Source organism: Varanus komodoensis, unplaced genomic scaffold (assembly GCF_004798865.1).
Source record: "Varanus komodoensis strain SLA01 unplaced genomic scaffold, ASM479886v1 scaffold36, whole genome shotgun sequence".
Taxonomy (NCBI): domain Eukaryota; kingdom Metazoa; phylum Chordata; class Lepidosauria; order Squamata; family Varanidae; genus Varanus; species Varanus komodoensis.
The window spans coordinates 4665932-4690475 of record NW_025335873.1 but is presented as its reverse complement, the minus strand read 5'-3'; the positions used below and the strand labels follow the sequence as shown (position 1 = coordinate 4690475).

At 46.5% G+C, this 24544-nt stretch overlaps 1 protein-coding gene across 1 annotated transcript in view; it reads right to left on the bottom strand.

The window, feature by feature from the left end:
• CACNA1B (calcium voltage-gated channel subunit alpha1 B) overlaps positions 1–24544 on the bottom strand; it is a 249634-nt gene that overhangs the window by 84125 nt on the left and 140965 nt on the right. The window contains exons 14-18 of the mRNA XM_044439840.1: positions 23719–23850; positions 23018–23090; positions 20911–21028; positions 11771–11838; positions 6019–6125 (exon numbers count right to left, since the gene is read on the bottom strand). Coding sequence (XP_044295775.1) covers positions 6019–6125; positions 11771–11838; positions 20911–21028; positions 23018–23090; positions 23719–23850 — 498 coding nt within the window. The remainder of the gene's footprint in view (positions 1–6018; positions 6126–11770; positions 11839–20910; positions 21029–23017; positions 23091–23718; positions 23851–24544) is intronic.

Sequence of the window (24544 nt, the reverse complement as noted above, 5' to 3'; positions counted from 1 at the left end):
GGGGACAACCTGTAGCCTCCTGGAGGTAATGGCCTATAGATATTGTCGCTCTTCACGATTAACTACGCTTATGGGGCTAGTGGAAATAACAGGTCAGAATCTCTGTGGGGCCACAAATGGCTTTAGAAGCCATTGTTCTGCATCTGAAGCAGCTTGGCCTACATGAAGGTTGCTTCCAACTCGGTGATATTATCATCTTCCCGGTTCTCCAACACGTGACTGAAAGTGTTTTAAGGTGGGGTTTGATTTGAATTTGATGCCTGATGCCCTACTATTAATTCATTGTATTACCATCCTGGGACTTTTAGTGGAGGGTGGTATGTAAAAGCTTTAAATAAATAAATAAACGTCCAGGCACAGTGGGGATGGGGAAAGGGACATCTGCACTTACTATAAATCTCCATTTTCTGAGAGTCTATATATTTCTGAGAGTGGGGTGGTCTACATATTTGAGTAGGACCCTCTTCCTGATCAGCAGAAAAGGGTCTAACAAGCACGGGGAGAGGATGCTTGCAGCCCAGAGCCTGGGAAAAAACACACTCTCCCTCACCAGTGAAATGTATATATGAAAAGTCAATGGTCTAAGCGCAATGACTGGTCCACGCTCAAGAAAGGGAAGACATCAAGGGATCCCATCAGGCAGATGATCCAAGCATCCGAAAAGAATGGTCAGCTGACTCACGTTTTGCCTCCAATTGGAATGTTTAGATTCTCTCCCCCTTTTAATGGGGCAGTAAACCTGCCCCATCCCAGAACCCCCAAGAAGGGCAATTTCCAGGAAGTTTAAATTTTCCTTTTTCCTGTGGTTCTTGGGTGGGGCAGCCTATACATTTCTAACATAAAGGCAGTAGAGTCCCAGGATAGACACAACCCTTTGGAAGACTCATCAGCAAAAGGCTGCACCAGAAAAGGTAAATACTGTATACACATGCTAATCCTTGCTACTGTGAGGACAGGTTTACATAGTTCTAGTTCATATGCTAATTTAGCAACAGATTGTTCTATACTGTGGAAGGTGGAGAACCATTGGAGAAGCGGACTGTAGTGCCTCCAAGGGCAAAATGACCCTGGGACAAATCGGGACAAAGTCTCCTACCCACGTAGTTTCAGAACCCCCAGAATGTAAAGAGGTTTGGCCCAGCAGATGCAAAGAAATTCTAGAGTTTCTGGAACCCTGCACAAACTGAATGCTTTTACAGAATCCATGCAGTGCCCTTCTCTCTTCTTTGAAGCAGTGATTTAGCTAGAAGGAAGCCAGAGATGTCATCTCACATCCATAGGACTATTTAATAATGGGACAAAATGTAGCTTATGTAGCATACTTCTCACAAAGATTTTCCCTGTTGAATCTCAGGGTAGAATCTGGCCTCCTGTTCCAGCAGGTGACGGAAAGATTCTGCCCTTGCTCTCATTTCTCTACCACCCAGGAGGAAGCACTTCCCAAACACATAGACTAAGCTCAACCCAACCAGAAGCACCCATTCTCTTGATGGGTACTAACAAGTTGAGAACAGCAGCTGATCTATGTGGAGAAAATGCAAAAGCTCAGTCCTGGTGTCTCTGCTGAAAAACCAGCAGGTGATGAGATTCCAGGAAGCTGCAGATGGTTCGAGTACATAATCCTGGGATGGAGGGGGAAATCAGAAAGAGCAGAGCTCTTTTCCCATCATGCAGCTGGGGATGAAAGTATGGCCCTCTTAGACATGGTGTGGGGCCAAAGGATTGCTCTGGTATTTACTTCCTGCACTTCTGCAGGTAACTTGCTCAGGTGCACTTCTCAAAGCAAAGGTTAAACCCACGAAATGGCTATTATACAACATGCTAAAATCTAAGGCAAATTAAAATGGCCATGGAGGTAAACTAACAGCAAAAGAGAACAGCAGTGTAGGGAGCAAAAAGTCTGTTCTTGAATGAGGAAGACCAAAAATGGAAAGACCTGCACCTGGCACCCAAAGGATCCCATGAGAGGCACCCATTTCTTACTCTCTAGGGAGGGATGTCCTCACATTAGGTGCTACCACTAAGACCACCTTCAATCTACTAGTCACCCACCTCACCTCCTTTGGTGTGGGTGCCATGAGAAGAGTCTCAGATGTTGATCTTGGGATCCAGGTAGGTATATATGGAAAAGAATGAACCATCAGGGAATCTATCCCTAAGTAATTTAGGGCTTTAAAAGTTAATACCCACTCCTTGAGGTGGGTCCAAAAGCAGACTAGAAAGCACGGGCATCAGGCAGTCCACTCTCAGCTGACCAACTCGCTACTCTTGCCTGGACTAGAATATGTTTCTAGACCTTTTTCTAGGATAGCCTCATCCTGTATTTTGCAATGCATTGCATCCATTCACCCAGGGTCCCGATCCACGATCTGCCATGCATTACATTCCCTTGTGTGACATACAAGGGTAGGGAAGATTAGGTGTGACATGCCAGGTGTTTGACCTATGACTTCCATCCACCCCAGAGAGTACAGAGATCATGAAATTGCAGGCCAGCACATCTGGAGGGCCACATGTTGCCCATCCCTATAAGAGCTGAGGAGTCTCAGAAGATCAATCTTCTGAATTCACCTCATGAAACAGTGAAACCAAAGCCAACGCCAACTTGGAAGTGTGTTTGTGGGGGTGGAAAAGAGGGAGAAAACCCCAAAAAATAAAAAAATGAAAGAATGAGTGTCCCCAAAGGAAGGCATTGTCTTGCACCATAATATTTCCAAACAACACTTTCCCTGCAACACGGGGAGTGGTGCCTGCTGAAGCTACGGTTCATCATGGTTGACACTCTGCTTTGGACCAATGGTGTGGTACCCAGGGTCCCTTGGGAATGGCCTGCAAGGGAATGCCCCATCCACCTTGAGCATCCCTCCACTACAAAGCTGCCAAGGGGTGTGCGCCATCTTTTCTTGTCCGATCACCTCTCCAGTGGTCTGCAGCCTCCCTGGCTTCTCATGCTTCAGATTAACTCCAGAGGTAGCATCATGAATAGGTCCTCCCATGGAGATTTCTCAGATCAGGAGGTGACAGGAGGCCACAGAGCAATGGAGAAATATCCAACAGAAACTTCAACAGAAACTCCAAAAACATTTACGACAGCAAGTTCAAAATCACCACTGGTCGTACATTTTGATTTGCAACCTGCCCAGGGAGCCTTGTGACTGATGGGGTGGGCTAAAAACCTAATAGATGAATGGTGGAAAAGGGAAGCCCCTTCTTTGCAAGACGCGAAAATGCATCGGAAGGCATATCTGGGCACAAGACGCATGTCCAAGCATTATTTCACACCACTGCCACTGCTCTGGCAGCTTCAGCAAGTATTGGGGAATTGGGAGCAGTCGCTGCTCCATAAGGACAATCCAGTTTGTTATGGGATCCAAGGACTATTAAACATAAATACATTTATAGCTACAGTCTTCGTAGAACACTCTGCACCTCTTGCAAACTACGCCTGCAAAGCATCCAAGCAGGAATAAGGGAAAGGCCGGTTGCAGGACGTGTGAGAACGGGAGGGGTAAATGAACCAGAGTCCCAGTTTTCATAAGTGGCACAACGTGGCATATTTGTTTCTAGGAAACCAGGAGTGGCACGTGCGTGTGAGAGGGAGGGAGGCAGGGATAGAGAGAGATGCAAACCCACATCCACTTCCAAAGAACATATCAGGGAGCCAAGGTTCCATTTGGATGCCAGGAAGCACTTCCTGATAGTCAGGACCCCGAGGGTGTGGAATGGGCTTCTACAGGAGGTGGTTGAGGCCCCATCGATGAGGGTGTTCAAGGATAGGCTGGACATGCACATGGTGGGCATGGCGTGAACGGAGCCGGCTGGAGCCGGGAGTCAGACTAGATGGCCCGGGAGACCCCTTCTGGCTCGCTCTGTTTCTAAGAAACCATTGGTGGGGTTTACCAGGATAGCATGTCTTTCCACAGGAGGTGGTTGAGGCCCCATCGGTGAGGGTGTTCAAGGATAGGCTGGATGTCCACATGGTGGGCATGTCGTGAGTGGAGCTGGCTGGTGCCGGGGGTCAGACTAGATGGCCCAGGAGACCCCTTCTGACTCGCTCTGTTTCTATGTTTCTATCATAGGATGGGTGAACGCATCCTTGTTACCAACACTCTTGACACGTGCTTAAACATACCAGCCACCGTTTTGGCTTATGTGGAAGGGTCCCTATGCATCTGATGTCTGCAGAGCTTCTCTCCACATGGGTGGGTGCAGACTGCTGTCCAGATTATATTCTCCCTTGTATATCACTGCTATATGCGTGCCTAAACGCATCTAGAGTTGCACCCTTAGTTTACTATTTGATTAAAGGTGAAACGATCTATTAAGCTCATACTTTCCTGCTGAGCTAGCTCTTGAACTACCCCTGCATGAATTAAGTGAGAAATCTGCACCTTCCCCAATTTTTGGTGCAATTCCCTATTTTTTTAAGTGCATAAAATGTGTAAATTAATGGAAATAGTATGCAAATTCACTCTAGTCAGGAAAATAAGTATATTAAGGGAAATGACATAGAAAAATGAAACTGTTTGAAGAAATGCATATGAAAAGGGGTGCCAATTTCCCCTTTGGGGAAATTATGGGGTTCTTTTTTAAAATTGAACATTTATGGAGAAACTGGATGAAACCAACTTAAGGCTGGAAAAAGAAAACTGAATCAAGCCAATCCACCCACTTAGGTGGCTTTAAACAGGAGATTAGACAAATTCATGCTTTCTACTTCATTTAAATAAAGATTCCATTAAACTGCAGCATAAGCAATATGGTTCCAGTTGTGATTGTGTATGCAATTTAATGGTTTTTACTGGGATATACATCACTGGTTTAAAGTTATTGCTGGCTCTTATTGGTTAGTATTCTGATAGCATTTTGTGGTTTTAACTTGCTTATGTCTTGCAAAATGATAATTCTGAAGACAGGTTTGCTCTAAAAGGCAGCTTACAAATATTTCAAATAAAATATGTAAGGTTACCCTTGGCTGGTATGTTTAAGGTTGCAGTCATGATAACTCTAGGAGCACATACTACAGAGTATCAGTTGCGACAGAGCAAAGCAGGAGAGGGCTAAAACTCTGGTCCTGCGTCTAGGATTATTAGAGCCATTAGTCCAGCATGAGAGTCCAAAAGACTAGGTGTGATGCAACATGAGGTCATGACATACGGTGGTTAGACAGACTAACATGCGGAACAGCCCAGCTCACTGGAAGACCTTGGACCAGCTGCTGCGCTTCAGTCTAGCCTCTCTCATGAGGGAAGCATCCAACAACGTACCCTGTGACCTGAACTCCTTGGAAGAAGAGCAGGTTGCAACAGCTTTGCTAGATCAGGTCTAGCGTTCTGTCTCCAGACAGCCAAATGGGAACTGCCCAAAAGCCTGCTCCTCGTGTTCCCCAATCGCGACCAACAGGCCGATAGTCTCAGATCCTAGAGGCACAATTAGCATTCCCACAAGAGCCTCATGAAACAGGTTAGACTGGTAGCCAAACTGGTCCAAAGCCATTCAGTGAGTGGGCCTTGGAATCCTCGCTTTCTCATCCAGCACTCCGCCCACTACACCACACTGCCTTTCATTCTGGGTGGGGACTCATCTTAGCAGGGCCTGCCTCCCCTCCTTGGCATCCCTCCCCTCTGGCTTCCCCATGTCACGAGGTCTAGGCATTCTTGTCGCATTCCCAGGTGCCACACACATGCGCAATGGCGCTTTGGTGAGCACATGGGGGGTGGGGTGGGGTGGGCCTTTCCAAATGGAAGCAAAAGGAGTGGGGGATTCCCCATGGGGGGCGTCCCACCCTTTTCAGGAGCTGGAACCCCGATTGATTCTTTGAAGTTTGGGTGCAGCATCAATGCCACTTTTCCAAGATGCTTACCAGTGTTCATGAGTGTGCAAGAGGGAGGTTGATTCTTATAAGAATCAATAAGAACTTTAATAACTCAATCATTCTTCAAATCAATAAGAACCTTAGGGGGACACGAACAACAGAAAGCGGAACCGTGTTTCCAAAATCATAAGATAAACCCTTACGCGGCAATGGAAATATTAGCGGCTGACAGGGGACTAACATCTGCTACCTCCCTCGCCTTCTGCAGGGCAAGCTTTTGATTGGTTGCTTCTTCCATTTCCTCTTCATCCTATTGTAGAAGACACAGGAGAGAATGTGTTACTCAGTGGACTCATTCCTTTCTTTAAGGTAATTCTACTACTCGGGATCGCTTGAAAGGACGGACAAAGGACTGGCCGCCCCACCTGACAGAGGAAAAGAAAAATAGAAGGCGAGAGGAATGCTACTAGACGCGCTAAAGGAAAGGGCAACCTGGAGAAGCAGAGCATGGATCCTAGAAGAGCTACGAGAGAGAGAGAGACACTACGGATGTTCAGCAGAAGACGGACCCCAGGGACAAAGGGAGAAAATCACGCCCCATAAAAATAGGATCAAAAAATGGGATGAATCAGGGTACCCAACCCATTACAACCTACCTTTCCCTTAGAACAAAGACTCAGAATTATTATTATTATTATTATTATTATTATTATTATTATTATTATTATTATTAGAATACAGCTAATATGGCGTGGTCCATGCGATAGCAACATGAAACACAATGCACACCAACCAGGCTGTACAGCTGCCCCCACCCCGGCCCCAGCCTGGTGTTCTCCAGATATTTCAGACTGATATTCCTGGCATTCCCAGCCTTTGGCCATACTGGCTCGGGCTGATGGGAGCTGAAGCTTCTGGACTGGTCCCCTTCTCCTGATGGTAACCACAGCAGAAACAGCCAACTGCCGGAAAAGTCTAGTCCGTACATTGTAAGACAGAGCAGTAAAAAATGCTGACTTGTACCAAAGCTATCAACTGCTATCTCTACTCCACCATGCACCATTATTTTAAAGAACTCAGAGTTGAACAAAAAAGCACCCCTTGCCAACTGGGATAGTCCCCCAAGAACCAACTCCAAGGGAGCAGGAAGGGCTAAGGCTTTCCCACTGGTGGATCCTCTGCTCCGGAAGCAAACCTGGTGCTAATTTTGTCATCCTTACAGTGCCCCATTAAGACAGGAGACTAAATGACCTGCATTTAAGCATGGCCGAAGGGATCCAACAGCCATATGGGTGTGCCCACATCTGGTATTTTAACAGGCCTAATTCCATACTAAATACTGTTTTAGATGCTAAGTGCAAAACCTTTTGTTTTTTGAAAAAAAGACTTCATATTATGAATTTAAAAATATGGTGGTTTCATTCTATTTTGATCCTGTTAGTGAACTAGCCAAAAAGCTTTGGCTATTGGGTGGTATAGAAGCTAAATTTATGAATTGCATAATGAAAGAGAAAAAAATGACCAGAAAGCTCTCCGAATCATTTATCCTTGGGAAAGGGCAAAAAATGCTGAAAGGGGGCATTGCTCTTCTCTATCAAAATTCGTTCTGCGTCTCTTTTCTTCCAGGAAAAAAATGGCATAGCTCAGCCATGAGAGCATCGTTTGGCCAGTAGGAATCCAGTGTGGCCAGTCCTTTTATCCAATGGGGCTGCATGGAATGGCATGTGCAGATCCTCGCTGTGGTTCACAAAGAAGGAACCCAAGCCAAGCTCAGTGACTGATGGGCCATTAAACCATTACACAAAGCCAATCTTTCACAGCTGCCATCCTCCAGCAGATTTATCGGTGCGTCGCTAGACAATGGGCTGGTTCAGAGATTCCATGCTGTACCTTCTGACACACCCCGTGAGTCCCCAGAGAGTCATTCACTAGGAGGATAAAATGTGGAGGTGTCAGTCCAGCTTGGATTGATGAGCAAGCCTGTGCCAGTAGCTATTACAGGAATCAGCTCTTAACAGATGAATGCAAAGCTTGCAGGGGTCTTTGAAACAGAAGCTCTTGTGCTTGGCCCAGACTTATAACCCCGAGTCCCCAGGGCAGGTCTCAGGTGCAGCGAGTTATTGGCTTGAGACCCATGTCGCTGCAGCACCTCTCATGGAATAGCTAGAGGTGGCCCTTACAGCCCCAGGTGACCTGTGCTCCCATCGTTTCTAAACTGCCCAGCTTTGGCTGAGTCAGGTGCAGCAACGAGACCAATCAAGGAGCAAATCCAGTGGCTACAGTCAAACGCACAGGTCTTGGTCCAGCAAAAGGGCAGCACTAGGCAGGAGGAACCAGTAGACAAGGCCCAAAGCAATGCTCAAAGGCAGAGCCTTACCGAGGAGGAGGAGGTCCTAGAGGGAGGTCTAAATACAGACAAGCAGGCAGGTGCAAATGTTGTCCAAGAAGCAGAGTCAAGCAGGACCCCAAAAGTTGGTTGCACAAAGGTTCAGTCATGGAGGGAGGTCAGAGAAACAAGGGCATGTGGTAGTGGAGCTAAGAGCAAGGTGCTGTTTTCAGCAATAGCTAGGCTGGACTTGAAGGTTTATGTGAGCTGATCTTCCAGAGCTCCACTCCGGGCTCAGCCGCAGTTCACGATATGCCCACTGGAACACACCCTACTCATGGGGCAGACTTTGCTCCTCCTTTTCACAAGGGTTCCACCGTCCTGCTTCTGGAGATGCCACCATTCTTGGATGGACTTCTGGCCATCTCCTCTGACGGTCCAGGCATTTCCAGGTCTTCTAACATGGGCTGTTCTGTGGTGGTCATCTCGGAGAACTCACATCCTTCTTCTTAAGAGGACTCCTCCAGTGGGTCCATGACATAAATACCTGATTCTGTTACTCAGTCTGACCTACATGTCTCTCATTAGCTATGGTGGATCAATTCATTAATTCACATTTCCATATAAACTGATGCAATTGACCTTCCCTGGCCTAATCTGAGAATAGGAATGCAGTTCAGTTGTTACACTTCTCCTAACAATGTGATTCCCTATTTTTTAAAGAAATACTTATAAGACTAATTCCCCTCTCCCCACCACCAAGATATACTGGGGAGAAATGCATACAAATTGTCGTGCATATGAAAATGCATGTTTGTGTCACCCAGTTCACAATACGCTTGGACGCTTCACAACCACAGTTTTAACAGGTTTGTTCCACTCCTAAAACCCTAAGAGGAGCTGGGCTGCACCAGAGCAAAGTCCTCCCGTGCCAGCACTCTTTCTGCGCAGGGGCCAACAAGGGAGCTTCAGGGAAGACGGGGAGCAGGACATGAGTGCAAGCGCACCTCATGCTCATGTGCCCAGAAATCCGTGTTGAAAGGAGTCCTGCCTGTGCTCCCAGAGATAATACAACCATAGAAACAGAGTGAGTCAGAAGGTGCCTCCCAGGCCATCTAGTCTGACCCCCGGCACGAGCCGGCTCTGCTCACAACATGCCCACCATGTGCACGTCCAGCCTATCCTTGAACACCCTCACCGATGGGGCCTCAACCAACTCTCATGGAAGCCCTATAATATATAATATATAGCGGGGCTGGAGGGGACAGACTTGCTCAACAGGGGAGCCACATGCAGTAAGTGTCAGGTGTTTGAGAGTTGCAGGTGGACACCCGTAGGCAGCAGGGGGTGAGTGGCAAGCGGGTGCCCACGGGAGGCGAGCCACAAAATAAACTCAGAGCCACCTGTGCTTCATGCACCATAGTTTGGGCACCCTTGATATATAACCATCACAACTGGGGGCCCAGTGGTAGCACAATCAACTCAGACTAGAAGAACATGACTACTGCCATCCCTTAAGCAACAGCAAACCCCTTACGTGAAGCAAGAGGCACTACAAACATAGGAATGCCTTAGAAAATAAAAGGACTTTAACCCAGCACCAAAAGGACCATAACATGGGTTTCAGGCGAGCATCCTTCTATCAGTGTGGCACTACCAGAAAGGTGATGCATGGTGGAAGCCCTTGAGCAAGATCGCAGAAGAAAAGTCCTCTTCCATTGCTGCTCCCCGTCATATCCTGCGTCCAAGCAGAGAGGTCCCATGGAAGGATCAGAGTTCAACCTAGAGCTCTCCTCACTTATAGATTTTTCTAATTCTTTTTTGCTAGCATGTAAGCTCATGGCCAGCAATGCACCACATGGCAAGCCATTATAGGTGGGAATTTTGCTCCCTGTGGAGGTGGAGGATAAGGACTCCCATCAGTCCCAGTCTTTGATCCTTTTGGTGGCCAGCTCAACCTTGTATTTACAAGAATGCCTGCAAAGTGATCCACAGAGAAGAAGGGGAAATTGTAAAACTAAAGCAGTGGGTGAGGAATATGTTACAGTGCCATGTTTAACTTGACTCATTTGGAGCTGTTCTCTGATTGATTACTGTACTTTGGCCCCGTGCACAGCTCTGATTTTGATTAGCTTTAAAATGTAATTATCAAAGGAAACTAACTCCCTGGCAACTCAATTAGCCTTAAAAGGTATTTGTCAAAGGTCCATTCACTTTGGAATGTTTGCGTGTGCATGATCATATTTACTCTGCCGTACACGGTGTTTCCGCTAGCCGTGCTAGTGACTGAACTGCTTTGATCTCCCCAAAACACTCACACACACTTTCTCTTCTGAAAAGCCCTAGTGATTGTTGGGTCCATGCTCTGAAATCAACAGAGAGCATTTCAAAGAAAGCTGCACGATTTCTCAGTGCTTTTCATCCTATCTATTTTTAATTGCCTTCCACCACAAACACTAACAAAGTCAGCTTTCCAGCCAGCCCACTACAGTTGGCTTCTGAAATATGCAAAAGGAGAAATTTAAAGAATTTAAAAGGAGCCAAGCTGAGCTCGCTCTCTCTCTCTCTCTCTCTCTCTCTCTCTCTCTCTCTCTCTCTCACACACACACACACACACACTTTTACACTCCAAGGAGCCACTGCTAGCTGTCAGCTGAGGCATTTTCTCAAATCTTCCAAGGCTCCCCCAAAGAAAATACATTCCCCAAGAAGAAAAATATTGTCAGGTTTTATATAAAAAGGAAGGAAATGAGATTGATTTTGGACAGGGCAAACCTTTCCACAGGAGATTGCCCTGTCCCCATAGGGGAATGGAGGGTTTCAACAGCAGTCAAAATCCCAAAGGTTGGGCTGCTGTTAGCTACCCTGTGTCAGGAGACATGTGGGCCAGCAACGTGTAAAACTCCTGCACATTGGTTTAGCCTGATCCCTACTTGCGTGGAGTAAAACCTTGCCCTGTAAGGGAAATCTCTGAGACATGCTGTAATCCTAATACGCCCCCTCTCCCAATGTAAACAACATTTCTCTGCTGATGGCACTGCCAACCCACCTAAGGCAGACCATGACCTGAAAAGGCAAGCACATAAACGTATTCCTGGTCTCTACTGTCTTCAACTCTCAGAACCAGAGCCCGAATCCAAGGAAACCATATCCTTTGTGGTTTTCCATCCCCAGGGTGTATTGGTTGCCAAGCATTTCAGAAGGGGAGACCTTGTAGGTAGGTATATCTCCAGGGCTTTTCTTCTGGTGTTGCTGGGTGCTGGAGAAGGACGGAAGGTTCTGTCCATGGACTTCCCAAGGTCACCTGACTGGCACTGACCTAGCAAGGTTTTTCTTACATGGCATTGCTCACCTGGAACAAGGTGTGTGGGTGATGAGTCCGTCTTCATTTTCCTCACCACTGGACAGAAAAGACTCAGGAAGAAACTAGAGGCTGTCCTGGACTGGTCTAAGTTGAGCTCAAGAGCATTTAACTCAGAAAGCATCTCTCTCTCTCTCTCCAACGGAACGGAAAGAACTTTCAGAAAATTTACTATAGCTTCCTTGGCGGGAAGGTAAGTGGTGCCAAGCAGACCTTCTACTGCTGACCCTTGCAAAAGAACCTGTTCCCACCCTGCTCTGGCACTCACCTTGGTCAGCTCTTGTGCATTGGCAAGGTTGTCCACAGCAATGGCCAAGAAGACATTCAGGAGTGTGTCTGATTCAGCGGATAAGGATCTTAAAAGCACCCTCACATGAGATATGCCAACAATACAGTTTTGTCAGGAAATATCAGAAGCGGTTTCCTATTATCTGACAGCCACAAACATCAGCAGATTACAGAATGGATGGGAACAGCGATATCAGTCATCACATCACTTCCATCAGCTCTTCATAAATGGTGCAGGAGAATGGGAGGGTGTGGGGGGGGGGCATCCATGGCCAAGCTAGAACTACAATAGTATGCGAACAAAGCAGCAATATGGTTGATTTAAAGAGAAATGATGTCTCATTGCTACTTACTGGAATGAGAGAGTCCACAATGGAGAAAATCTTACCCTGCTGGGGGGCAATAAAATTATTGAAATTATCTCTTTGGTTGAGGATGATTTAAATAATAGAACCAAACTGGTGTAGCAATGCATCTTACAGTTGGTAAAACTGTGTCTGCACATTAGCTTTCCCCCAACTGTTTTGGACTTCGACTCCCATCGGTCCCAGCCAGTGTGGCCATCAGTCAGGAATCCTGGGAGTTGTAGCCCCAAAAGAGCTGGAAGGCATCAGGTTGCAGATGGCTGCTGCACGATACCAAATCAGCTCGTTTTTTCCTCCTCTTCTATAAATACTGGCTAGATTACCGATAAATTACTTGATTAGGTTTTGATTCATGTCCTGTGTTTTCTCTTTTCAAAAAAGAACTCAAAGCAGCTCTCACCACTGCCTGGTCTCAGTCTTCTCCCCACTACAACAACCCTGTGAGGTAGACTGAGCTGAGAGTCTGTGACCGGCCCAAATCACCCACTGGCCCCATGGCTAACTGGGGACTAGAACCCAGGTCCCCTGAGTCCCAGTCCCAGCTCTTAACCACTACACCGCACTGGATAAACAATTTAAATATGAAGGAAAAGGATCTTCCCACGTCGATTGGCGTAAATGGACTAGCAGGTGAGTTCTTTCTGTTTCAGGTTGCCACACCGACTTCTATAGCTCTACATATGACTGCATCTGGATCTTGCCCAGCACGCTCCACCCACGGAGCCTCACATCTTGCCAGAATCAGCTCGTTTAAGGGTGGGGAGGGCGGCACGGGGAAATTATAATCTAACTGGCAGAGTACCAGACTCCAGCGGTGACTGGTGTACAAGAGATTTGCTTTAGTTTCTGGCCAGCTGGTTGCTACAAGAAAGTGTAAAAGGGAGGTGCAAAATCAGGTGTGAGTGAAAATAAAGGTCACAACGGCATTCTTGAGCAAAGGAAGGCCTGCGAAAAAATGTTGCAGCATACACTGCTTCTCTCCATCTTGCAGCCAGCTAGCCAGGCCTTCTTTCCAATACTTCCCACCATCCCCTCTTGCACCCACATCCTACGCAGCCACCGGAATTTCATTGCGAGTGTGTATGGACACTTTTTGCCTGGGATGGTGGGGGAGGGCTGCCCCCTTAGGCTCTCTCTCTCTCACTCTCTTAGAAAAACAAAGAGGGGGAAAAATGCACTTTTACAAAACTTGCGGTTTTCACTGAGTTGGCTAAGCCCTCCCCACACGTGCGTGTAGGTGGTGCTTTATTTCCAATTACAGTAAAAATGGCACTTGGTCTCAAATACTGGGGAAGTACGTTCCTAGCTGCCTAGAAGTTCTCCATCCAGCACAAGTATCAATCATTGCTTTGAAGCAGAGGCTTTAAATACCCCTTTAGATTCTGAACGATTATTTGGCTTCCTGAGAGCAGAAAGGAAATATTTGCTACGATGGTGTAGCATTTGCAGGGCCTTCTATTTTTAGTACTTGGATTAAAAATAATATTAAGCACACATCAGCAATGCCTTTTTAGCCTGTTCTGTAAGAGTCTGTAATTCATCAACCAAACCAGTAAATTGATTCCAGGTCGCAGCCCAAGTTGGGTTTGGCTGAGACTCCGCCATGTTTAAAGCAAAACCCATTGAAGTGAATGGGGCTTAAAGGAGTCCTGGCGAACTCACCGCTCACCAGTCTTGCTGGATCTCCCCTAAGCATGACAAAATCTCAGTCAAACCTGTAGCATTTTGATTTAACTCAGACCTTCTTGGGTGCATTTCTCCGCAAAGAAAGAGACAAAATAAATCCCATGTTGAAATCAACCTCCAGCCTCGGCCTAACCCAGCTCTGCATATTTTCCTCTAAATGCATGACTGATGGCATCTGAGTCCAGGCTGAAATATCCTAAGCCAGGAAATTGGATATTTCTTGCCTCCGGCAAGTAGCTCTAACTGTACACCTCACTGAGATGTTCTACTTTTCCTTAATCGTATCTCATTATTTCATGTCATGCCCATTTGTACTCAAATATATATAACAGGGCAGACTTCTTCCTCTTTAGCCAGCTAACTTGAAATTTCATTTCTTGACTCTTCTATTCCTTTTTGCTTGACGGTTAATAAGGCTGAGAGGCAGCTGGAGGGAATGTCTCTGGGGGAAAGGAGGGCCGTATGTGTAACTAGCATTCACCATTGTCTCGAAACAGAGACAGATTCCAGCTGGAATTTAGGGCACAGCCAGGCAGAGGGAAAGTTCACAAATGAGAGCTGGGTGAAGATCATCTATCAAAGGGTGCAGAGAAAGGTTTGGTCAAGTTCCAGTTTAAAGCAACGGTGACAAAATTGCACAACCCAACATCTTTCGGGCTCGAGGGCTCCTTTGCTGGGGGAATTATGTACAGTAGACTCCCAACTATCCGACCTAATAAAAAGCCGGATAGGCCGGAGTTCTATAAATACTCACTTCTTACCCCACCCATACCATTAAAAACACCCTTTTTATACCAAAACCTGCTGTTATTCATATTTTCTGACCTCTTAGTACAGGCCAGTACTTAATGTTTGTTATGTACTGTACTGTACGTTTTAAAAATTTATTACAGAAAAAGTCCAAGGATAAAAATATTGTACACATTTTAAGATAATTTTTATAATGTCTAACTTAACTGGAGAAAACATAAAATCATGTAGACTGTACAGTAGGAATACATACACTTTTAAAATAAACAAAACATTAACGTAAAATGTAGGCTTAATTCTTGCAAAAATTATTTAAACTCATTTTACTGTTCATTGATAGTTATTTTTTAACTAGGCCTGATAGTCGTGAGCTGGATAGTCATGAGACCTTTTTATTTAAAACTTACTTTAATTGATAAATTATTTGAATTAATAGGATTATACATTTTTAGCCAAGAATGCACTGGGGGTTTTTAAACAATTTTTTTTGAATTGTTATATTGTTATTATTTATGTATTTATGTATCCTTTGTGAGCTGCCCCGAGGCTTTGTTGCGATGGGGGCGGCATAGAAATGTTTTAAATAAATAAATAAAATAAATAGTTCAGGGTCTACTGTATATTTAGAAGGGAAAAGCTTAGATGGGGAGAGACTGATTTGTGTTGGGAACCACATGCTTCAGTGCTGCAAAATATCTAAAAATCTGTATTGCTAAAAATAATCCCCCCACCCCAAGAAAAAGACATGTCTCTGGTGAGAAATCCTGGATAGTGACAGCAAGCGAGGATAGAAGGGAGTGTTTGGTATCCTTCAGCCAGAGGCTGGGCCCAAAATGAATGAGAAGAGTAAGGTACAAAAGTAAGGTCCTGAGAAGAGTAAGGTACAAAACCTGAAACCAAACTCCTTCAGCAAGCACTTTTTCGGCCTACAAATCCCATCATTTCTCACTCTTCCCAATGCCATCTACATCTGATTGGAACACTAGGTTTTCCCTCTGGATGGTCGCAAGGGTCCACCCCCTCTCATGAAACACACTGGTGTCTCCTGGCTGCTGTCCAGGGTCCTGAAAGGCCCTGCCTCTGATAGTCCATATTTTCTGGAATCCTCATTTGAAACTCCAACCGGCTTTTGCCTGTGTTCTCCCCTCTGCCCCAGACTGCTATCTAGATCCGAGACCAAATGCCCCTGATGTGAGCACCACCTCATCAAGACTGAAGAGGCATCATGCAAGCAGCGTGGCAGCCAACCGTCGCCTGGGTTGTGCAACGCTGCACACCTCAAGCTACATGTGACTAGACGTTGCGCCAACAGCCTCCTTCATCACACTGCAGTGTGAGATCCTGGAGCCCGATCTGCAGTTAGTCATGGGGCAGTGTACATTCTATAGGGTTACTTGAACTGCACTCATTTCCCCACTGATGAGTCACTTCTTGGGCTGTACGGTCCAACAGTATATTTTTATTTATTTGTTTGTTTTTTTATTTATATCCTGCCTTTATCCTACAAAGGGCTCAAGGCAGCTTACATCATTCTCCTCCTCCACCTTATCCCCACAACAACCACCCTGTGAGGTAGGTCGGGCTGAGAGTCTGTGACGGGCCCAAAGTCACCCAGTTGGCTCCATGGCTGAGCGGGGACTAGAACCCAGATCGTCTGAGTCCCAGTCCCACGCTCTTCACCACCACACCACACTGGCTCGATATACTTATGTCTGACATTAATCTGACATTAACATACAGTGGGATACATCATTCATTGTAAGCCATCCCAAGATGTTCTGTAGGGAATGGGATAGAAAAGCTTTTAATTAATTAATTAATATAATAAATACAGTGTTGCTAAATTCTTTGCAGCTGCGATGGGTGTCCAGAGAAGGATCCTGAGGGAGTGTGAGTCTACCTAGCTGGATATGACTAAGTCTGGGAATGCCACTTATTCAAGGTGACGGATATGGATTACAGTAGCAGTATATTGTGTTGCATTATCTACTAATCTGAGGGGGTTTTATGACCGATACCCTTTAATGTATTTTCTTCTTTTTAAAAAATCTATTTATTTATTTATTTATTTGAATTGAGCTGGTCCTTGACTGTAATGCAATTTTATCTGTCGATCTACCTAGTTGCTGGGTCAAAGAGGGAATTCAGGGCTGGCTGTTTATTAGGTGTTCCCATAACCGGAATGCTGGAAATACAGAACAGAACTTGCAGGCTCACTGGTTTTCTCTCTTCTGATGTTTGGGTGATGAGTGCTGTTGCTTAGCAACCAAAATGCCCTCTCCCATACCCAGAGCAGCCTTCAGGAAACACCAAGATGTATGGAAGATAAAAAAAAGATCAAGCGAGAAGCCCTGAAGTGGAGAACCTTCAAAATGTCCACTGAGGACTGAACAGGCTCAGCAGATACAGAAGTCTGACCATATTGTGCTAGAGAGGAAGGCTAGGGTGGGGGAGCACGGAATTCAGTGTCTGGAATGCTGGATAAAAGCACTCCGCACCTTGGGGATTCATTCCAGAAAGCATGTCCCAAGGTTCTAGAAAAGAGCGCTTTTAGTTCTAGAAAAGAGCTTTTATATAAAAGAGTGCTTCTACTGGGGACATTTTTCAGGGGTGGATTTAAATGGACTCTGGGGTCTATTCAACCCAACAACGGGCAAGTTATTGTAACCATGTATCTTCATGGCATTTTCAAAGAAACCATTGGAACACTCCCAAATTAGCATCACAGGTTCAATGTCTGGAAGGTGGATATTTTCCATCATGGAGCCCACTTAACTCAGCACTGCATTGTTTAAAAAGTCTCTCTTTCCTTCATATTGATTGTCACCTTTTCAGCCACCTTGGAGGTAGAAAGGTATTGCAGAAACGGATATTGGTTATCTTTGATGTAACTATTTATATTATTCCCAAGAGAACGGAATAATTTGCATGGCACCTCAATACATCATATCCACAAGTCTTGTCCAGAGACAACCTAAACCTAAGCCCAAGCCTAAATCTAAGCCCAATACGAATTGAAGATGGCATGTTAAAAGTCAACTAGGGTTTCATTTCCTCCAAATCAAGTTATGTCTGAAATGCTTCCCAAGGGAAAAATTACTGCAGGTTCTGGGATGTTTGGTGTGTCTTTATACATTAGGCGAGACTGAGGGAACTGGGTTTCTTCAGCCTGGAGGAGAGGACACTCAGAGGGAATATGTTGGCGACATACAGGTATGTGAGGGGGTGTCACACGGAGGTGGGTAGAGACCTGTTCTCACCTGCAGAGGAGGGTAGGATGCGCTCCAACGGAGCCAAACTCAGGGAGCCAAGGTTCAACTTGGGTGCCAGGAAGCACTTCCTGACAGTCAGGACCCCCAGGGTGTGGAATGGGCTTCCACGAGAGGTGGTTGAGGCCTCATCGGTGTGGGTGTTAGAGGACAGGCTGGACATGCACATGGTGGGCATGTCGTGAGCGGAGCCGGCTGGAGCCAGGGTCAGACTAGATGGCCCGGGAGACCCCTTCTGACTCGCTCTGTTTCTATTACACTGCCTCTTTCTCAGTCTGTTATACAAGATCACATTTTAGGCTGTACAGACATGACTGCTTCAGGCTGTACATTAAAGAACATTGGGCATCCCTCTTTGTAGTTCCAGGCCAGAAAGCCTTTGGGAGGAAGATTATTACACAGCTCAAATGGGCCTGATTCTTGGCTGTTTTCTACCACGTGCGGAAAACTGGCCCAAGGTAACCCAGACAGCTTCAAGGCGGAGCAGGGACTCAACCCAGGTCTCCTGGGTCCCAGTCCAACAACCTCACTGTGCCACCACTGCTCCACAGAAAGATTCCTACAGAGTAGCTGCTGCTTTTTGAAAAGCCCACTTCTGGTCCATACTATGGATCATACTATGGTCCATAGTATGAGTGGCTCTCCTCTCATACCCTGAATAAACCTTTAACGAGAGAGTGGGGAAAACCGGGAGGCTGGCTTCCCTCATTTGCACGTTTCGTTTCTGCACAGATATTCCACTGCAGGCAGCCAACGCCATTTTCACCCGCAAGAGTTCCCAAGAATGAGACAGCAATGCTCGCTGTGCTGTGATTCCACAGCAGCCAGTCCTGCTGGTGGGGGTGATGCATTAGGAGGTGTTCAAAGTTTTGCAGAGACGGGCAGGGAAGGCGGGGGTACAGGGTGTCAAGGATGCGTGGAAGCTGCCAAGAAGGCATGTGCAGTCTGACCAGCCCCCTCCCTTCCCTTGGGATCTAACGGGCATGATCAATACCCAGACACTCCAACACACGAAAATGGAAGAGGCAGGAAGAATCATTCTTTCTAAGCCTCCTTCTTGGAGCGGGACTTTCAGGAGGAATTATCCATCGGAAAGGCATGGAATCTGCTGCGTGTGTGGGCACAGCATGGTGTCCCCAAATCTGACAGATTGGGAAGCTTCATCTGCCACAAGAGGCTGGCGAAGGGATGATCTAATTGGCATGCTCGAGAGAAGAAATGTTGCCATGATATCCTAACCCGTTCTCAGCTGACCTGCAATTTATTTGCAAGTGGAAGCGTATTATTTGAAGGAAGCCTCTCCAGACAAGGGCACAGTGGAAGCAAAAGGGAATTAACACAACAGCAGGTCTGCACTTAACACACAAACATTCTAGAGTTTCGCTGCCTTGTATTTTGCAGAGTAGGGGCCTTTCGTGACAGAGGGGTCAGGGTAATTAATGGCCCCCTCCATGCCAGTGAATGAATCAATATTTTTTTCTTGTTTGTTGCTGATTAGAATAGGGCAAACTCCCCCGGTCCGGTGCCTTGGACTACAGCTCCCATCAGCCCCACCCAGCACAGCCAAGGGAGGAGGGATGGCAGGTGTCATCCAAAACAGCTAGATGGCATGAGGTTGGAGGTGGAGGGCATAACAGGAAGAATTCAGGGGAGACAACGAAGCAGAAGCTGGAAATTTATCTACTTCCTCTTTGACAGAAAACCTATTTTAGACCAACAGTTTCAATCCCAAGGCTTCTTAGCAAGCCTTGTTCTGAAGTAAAAGCAAAAGGTTGGGTTGCATCTGGCAGAAAATCTTCTATTAAAGCTCACTAACTGGGTTTGCACAATCACTGGGGAATACGCAACCACCGTGGCTTGTTCCCCATCTCTCCCCACACGTGTGGGCCTTGCACCGTGTGCTGCGCATAGCAGGGACGGCAACCACCAAGCCACCAGCTCGCAAGTGGTCTATTCAAAGCACAACAAACCGGAGCTCTGCCCACCTCTTGTGTAGAGGGCACAACACCCCTCCCCCACCTGGCACCCTCCAGATGTTTGGACATCTGCTTGTGCTGAGGGGAGCTGAAGTCCAAAACATCTGGAAATCTCATGTCAGGGAAGACAGGGCTAAAGTGTTGGATTTTTATTCTCCCAGTATGTTAACTGTTAACTTGTTTTAATGGTGGGCTTCTATTTTAATATTGGATTCTTATTTTTTAGACTAATTTGTTGTGAACTGTCCCGAGACTTTTAAGTATGGGATGGCAGAGAAAAGTTTTAAATAGATAAATTTAGATTGGAGAGACCAGCATTCAAAGCCCTACTCACCCCTGCAGGGACGACACCCTCTCTCAGTCCAACCTACCCCTTGGGGTTGCTACAAGGATAACAGTTTGGTTTTAAAAAGTCCAGGCTGTTTCAGTGTCATTGAATTCAATAGTTGTGCTTGAAATAAGCAGCTTTTTAGCATTCAGGGGAAGGTGGCCCCGTACCTGTGTGAACCTGCAACACCAAGCAAACAGTCACCTTGGAGGGAGCATTTTAGTCAGAGCTGTGTGGCAGGGAGAGAAAATCAGACGGGCTCTCCCTGAGCATACAATCCTAAGAAAGGTGCCCCGAGCTGCTAATTATGGAACAAGAATATGTGTGTGTGAATTGCACTCAATTCACACCACATCTACTTTGCCCCATAGGTTTTACAAATGTGAACAGAACTGATGTTGTGGAAGCAGAAAAGCCACCGTTGAGGGTAATGGGGAACTGCCAATGCTTGGAAAAACAACCGCCAAGAAAATACACAGTTTCGGGGTGAAGGAAGCAAGTGTGTGCTTATTACTGCGGAAACAGGGTTGTAGGTGTTGAGGTCTGAGACAGCTAGAGGATATTCCCCCCCCCCCAGAAACAAGCACATTTCACAAATAAATCAATATTGCAGCTAATGGCTTTCCAGTAACTTGCACCAACTCTCCATTAGCAAGTCGCTGTGGATTTTGAATGTGCATTTACCAGCGACTGTGCAACTTGAAAGACCATTAGCAAGTCACATTTTGGCAGCAGAAAAAGGATACAGTTACCAAAGAGCGTCAGGACAATGAAGTAGACCGAAGAGAACATTCCTGAATGGACGCCCCCTTGGGATTCGATCCCCTGATACATGACTACATTCCAGTCCTCCCCAGTTAGAATCTGTGAAGTTAAGAGCAGCAGAGAGAGAAACAGTGTGTGAAACACAGAGGAAAACATGGAAGCCTTCCGCTCGGTGCCCTGGCCATCAAAATACAGCGATAAGCCACTGGGGTTTTTCATGGGATGGCCTCCAACCAGGGAGCTGTTCCGAGCTCACCGGAAATTGGTTCAGCAAATTTGCAAATTGGTTTTCACGTTGAAGAAAAGAGGTCAGGAGCCTTGCAGCCCCCTGGTTGTGGCTGGACTACAAATTCCCACTCCGTGGCTGAGTGGGGACTAGAACTAGAAACTGGGTCTCCAGAATTCTGAGCCAATGATCTAACCACTGCACTGCACTGCACTAGCTAGTGAATGACTTGCATCTTCCTTTCTTAACTGTTGAAAATCCTGAAAACCCTCTTTCAGTGCAGGTTTTCTAAGATGATGCAGGGGTGCAGTGATAGCCAGAAAGGCACCTTAGATATTTTGGGTTTCAGCTCCCAGCATCCCTGACATTGGCCAGGCTGGCAAGGATTCCCAGGAGCAGAAGTCCCAGATGCCTGCACTTCTCTGTGAGCGTGGTATAGGCCTGCAGGCAGCCGGGGGGGGGGGGGGTCTAGTGGTTAGCACAGGCTTCACCAACCTGGTGCCCCCCAGATGTGAAAGAACATACCCCTATCATTTCTGACCACTGACCCATGTTGGCTGGCAGTTATGATTATTATTGTAAGCTGTCCCAGATGCTAGCTGCAGATGGGTTAGAAAAGCTTTTAATAAATAATAATGAACAGATGGAGGCATCAGGTTGGATTGGTGCAGTGGGACTTTGGTTTTAATCCCCCTGGTGGATTCTGAATCACATGCAGGGATGGATGTCCAAATGCAGAGATCATGAGAAGGGTTCCCTGAAACAGCAGCTTCTCCCTTGGCTGACTCCTCCAGGTGAAACTGTAGTTTGTCAGGGGCAAGCTCCTGGCATCACGTGCTCTGCAAAGCTCTGTGCTCAGGCAGGGCCTTCCGCAGGCAGTAACAGTGAGCAAAGGCCCCCTCGCATGCACCCCCTTCGCCTTAATCCTGGAAAGACTGGCAGGACGGGGGGCAGGATGCGTTGCACAAAAATCAGCCCCCACATCACCTTCTCTCACACCTCTGGGTACTCCCCCTATGGATGGGCTGGCCTTTCGGATGCAGTCAGTGCCCCCTTGCTTCATGGCCTTGGAAAAGCAGCAGGATTCAGCCCTTCACACATGTGGCTTGTCCCCCACTCCCTGTGCAGCTGAAAGCCACAATTTCCCCCTTATACCTCCTCCTCCCTGATGAATATTCCAATTATACTCTGCAGAAACTCCACGACCTCCAGCCCATCCTGGGCTGTTGTCCTCATTAATTTGGGGAGCTGTAGGCAAAGATGGAAAGCAGGTCATGTTTGGTTGCTAGTTCTGCATGGAAACAGACAGGACCACAGGATCCCTGGGAAGCGGGGGACAGGAAAGCTGAGGGCTGTGATGTTATGTCAAAAGAGAGCCACAGGCTGGGTCTGGTCCCAGAGGATACAGCTGAATATCCTTTCCTGCTATTGTGCTTGCAAAATATCTGGGGCAACCTTTCCAGTTCTTTCGCAGAGTCCTGTAGCGAAAGGTGCCAAAGGTAACCAGAGAGAGAGAGAGAGAGAGAGAGAGAGAGAGAGAGAGAGAGAGAGAGAGAGAGAGAGGGCAGCTTACAACAGCTTACAACTTACAACAGTTCCTAAAAACAGTCATTTTTATGGGCCTACTAAACACTGGTATAAATGGAGGCTTGGAAAGCCAAGTGAGAATTAAGCCATAGAATTTATTTGAAGTCATCCTAACAAGGACCATCTTGCTACTGGATTTCCTGACTGCCAGCTTCAGCATAGGAGCACCTTCAAATTAATTCTCAATGTTTCTGAAACGCAGCTAGCTAAAACTGTCCATCTCTCTCCTGCACAGGTTCTTGGGGGTGTCTCTGGCAACAAGCAAGCATCCGTACCTGAAACACAGTAAGAATGGCAGTGGGGAAGGTATCGAAGTTGGTGGTTGGAGTTTCGTCATTGAAATGAAACCTAGGAAGGTGCAGAAAATCCATAGTGAGGCAGTGCAAACACGAGAACCTTAAGAGCATCTTGAGGAGTGACCCAAAACAGTCGTCTTGCTCCACAGAACAGCCTACTCAATGCCTGTGGGAAGCTCTCAAGCAAAGCTAGATACCTCTTGCTCTGAGCAACTCAGCGACCGGCTTGCAGAGGTACAAGGGGACCTGCAATGAAATATTGCAGTGTGGAGTGTGTGTTCTTGGTTCACTTTCCACTTTGTCGGGCATGTTCCTCTCAATCTCTCACTCCAATGCTCTCTCCCACCCAGTTTTTCATTTTCCCGCTCAACACTCATTCCACTTTGAGTTGTTGACTGCCCCCTTCTGGTGCTTGTTCTAAAGATGTTGTGTCCTTCTGCAAAGCCTGGGGCTCAACCCAAGGTTGGGAACCACTGGTAGCCCCATCCAACGTGGATTTCTCTTACAGGCTGACCTCAGCGTTTGTTGTCTGTTCTAGGTCCTTTGGACAGCTCCTTCTATCCAGGCCCAACCATCACAGGGTCCCACCACAATGCATGTGCACCTCCATAAATCACAAGACCGTTGAGCTATACCCTAAAGACTGATCGGATCTGGGGGGCACTTAGAGCCGGACTTACTGTCCTCCAAAGAGCTGCATCCCCAGCAAGGCAAATACAACGATGAAGAGGAAGAGGAGGAAGAGCAAACTGATGATGGACTTCATTGAATTCAGCAAGGAAACCACAAGGTTCCTCAAAGAGTTCCAGTACCTAGGATTCAAAACCAGAAGCAGACATATCACAAAGCTGCTGGAAGGAGGTTTCTTCTTCAAGGAAGGAAGGAAGGAAATAGCGGGCTGAAGCAGGACACGGTGAGTTGGTCGGGCTACTTCATTCAGCAAAGTGGCTAAATTAACTCAAGATAGATGGGGGCAAAATGTGTTCTGTGCAGGCTGTGACTCTCCTCTTCCTTCCAAACAGACCAAGACAATCACCTTCTAACTAAAGGCTTTATTTATTAAATTAATTGACTGATCAGACTGACTCAAAGGACAAGTGGAGTCAATGACCAAAGAAACAAGCAGAGTCAAAAATCTAGCTTTTAAAGAATGGAGCTCTCTTGGTGAGAAGCTGATTCCCAAGCTAATACCATTCCTCCCTTTCCGACTCATGCTTCCAAGATAGATCCTCTTGTTGGTTCTGGAAACAGCGGAAAGGATATAAGACTTAGGAGGAGGAGGGTTAGAATAAGACACAAATTTGTTGAGGACAAAAAAACTCCCTCTTCTTTGTTGTCTGACCGTGAGAGAGACAGGTAACACCAGCTAGCAATTATGTCTCTGTCTAGTCGCAAAGTCATGTCCAACCCATCCCAACCCCATGGACGACATTCCTGCCACCCAGGGAGCCATGTGGCTAATGGAGCAGGCTGGAAATCAAATAAATAAATAAGCTTTCTAGAAGC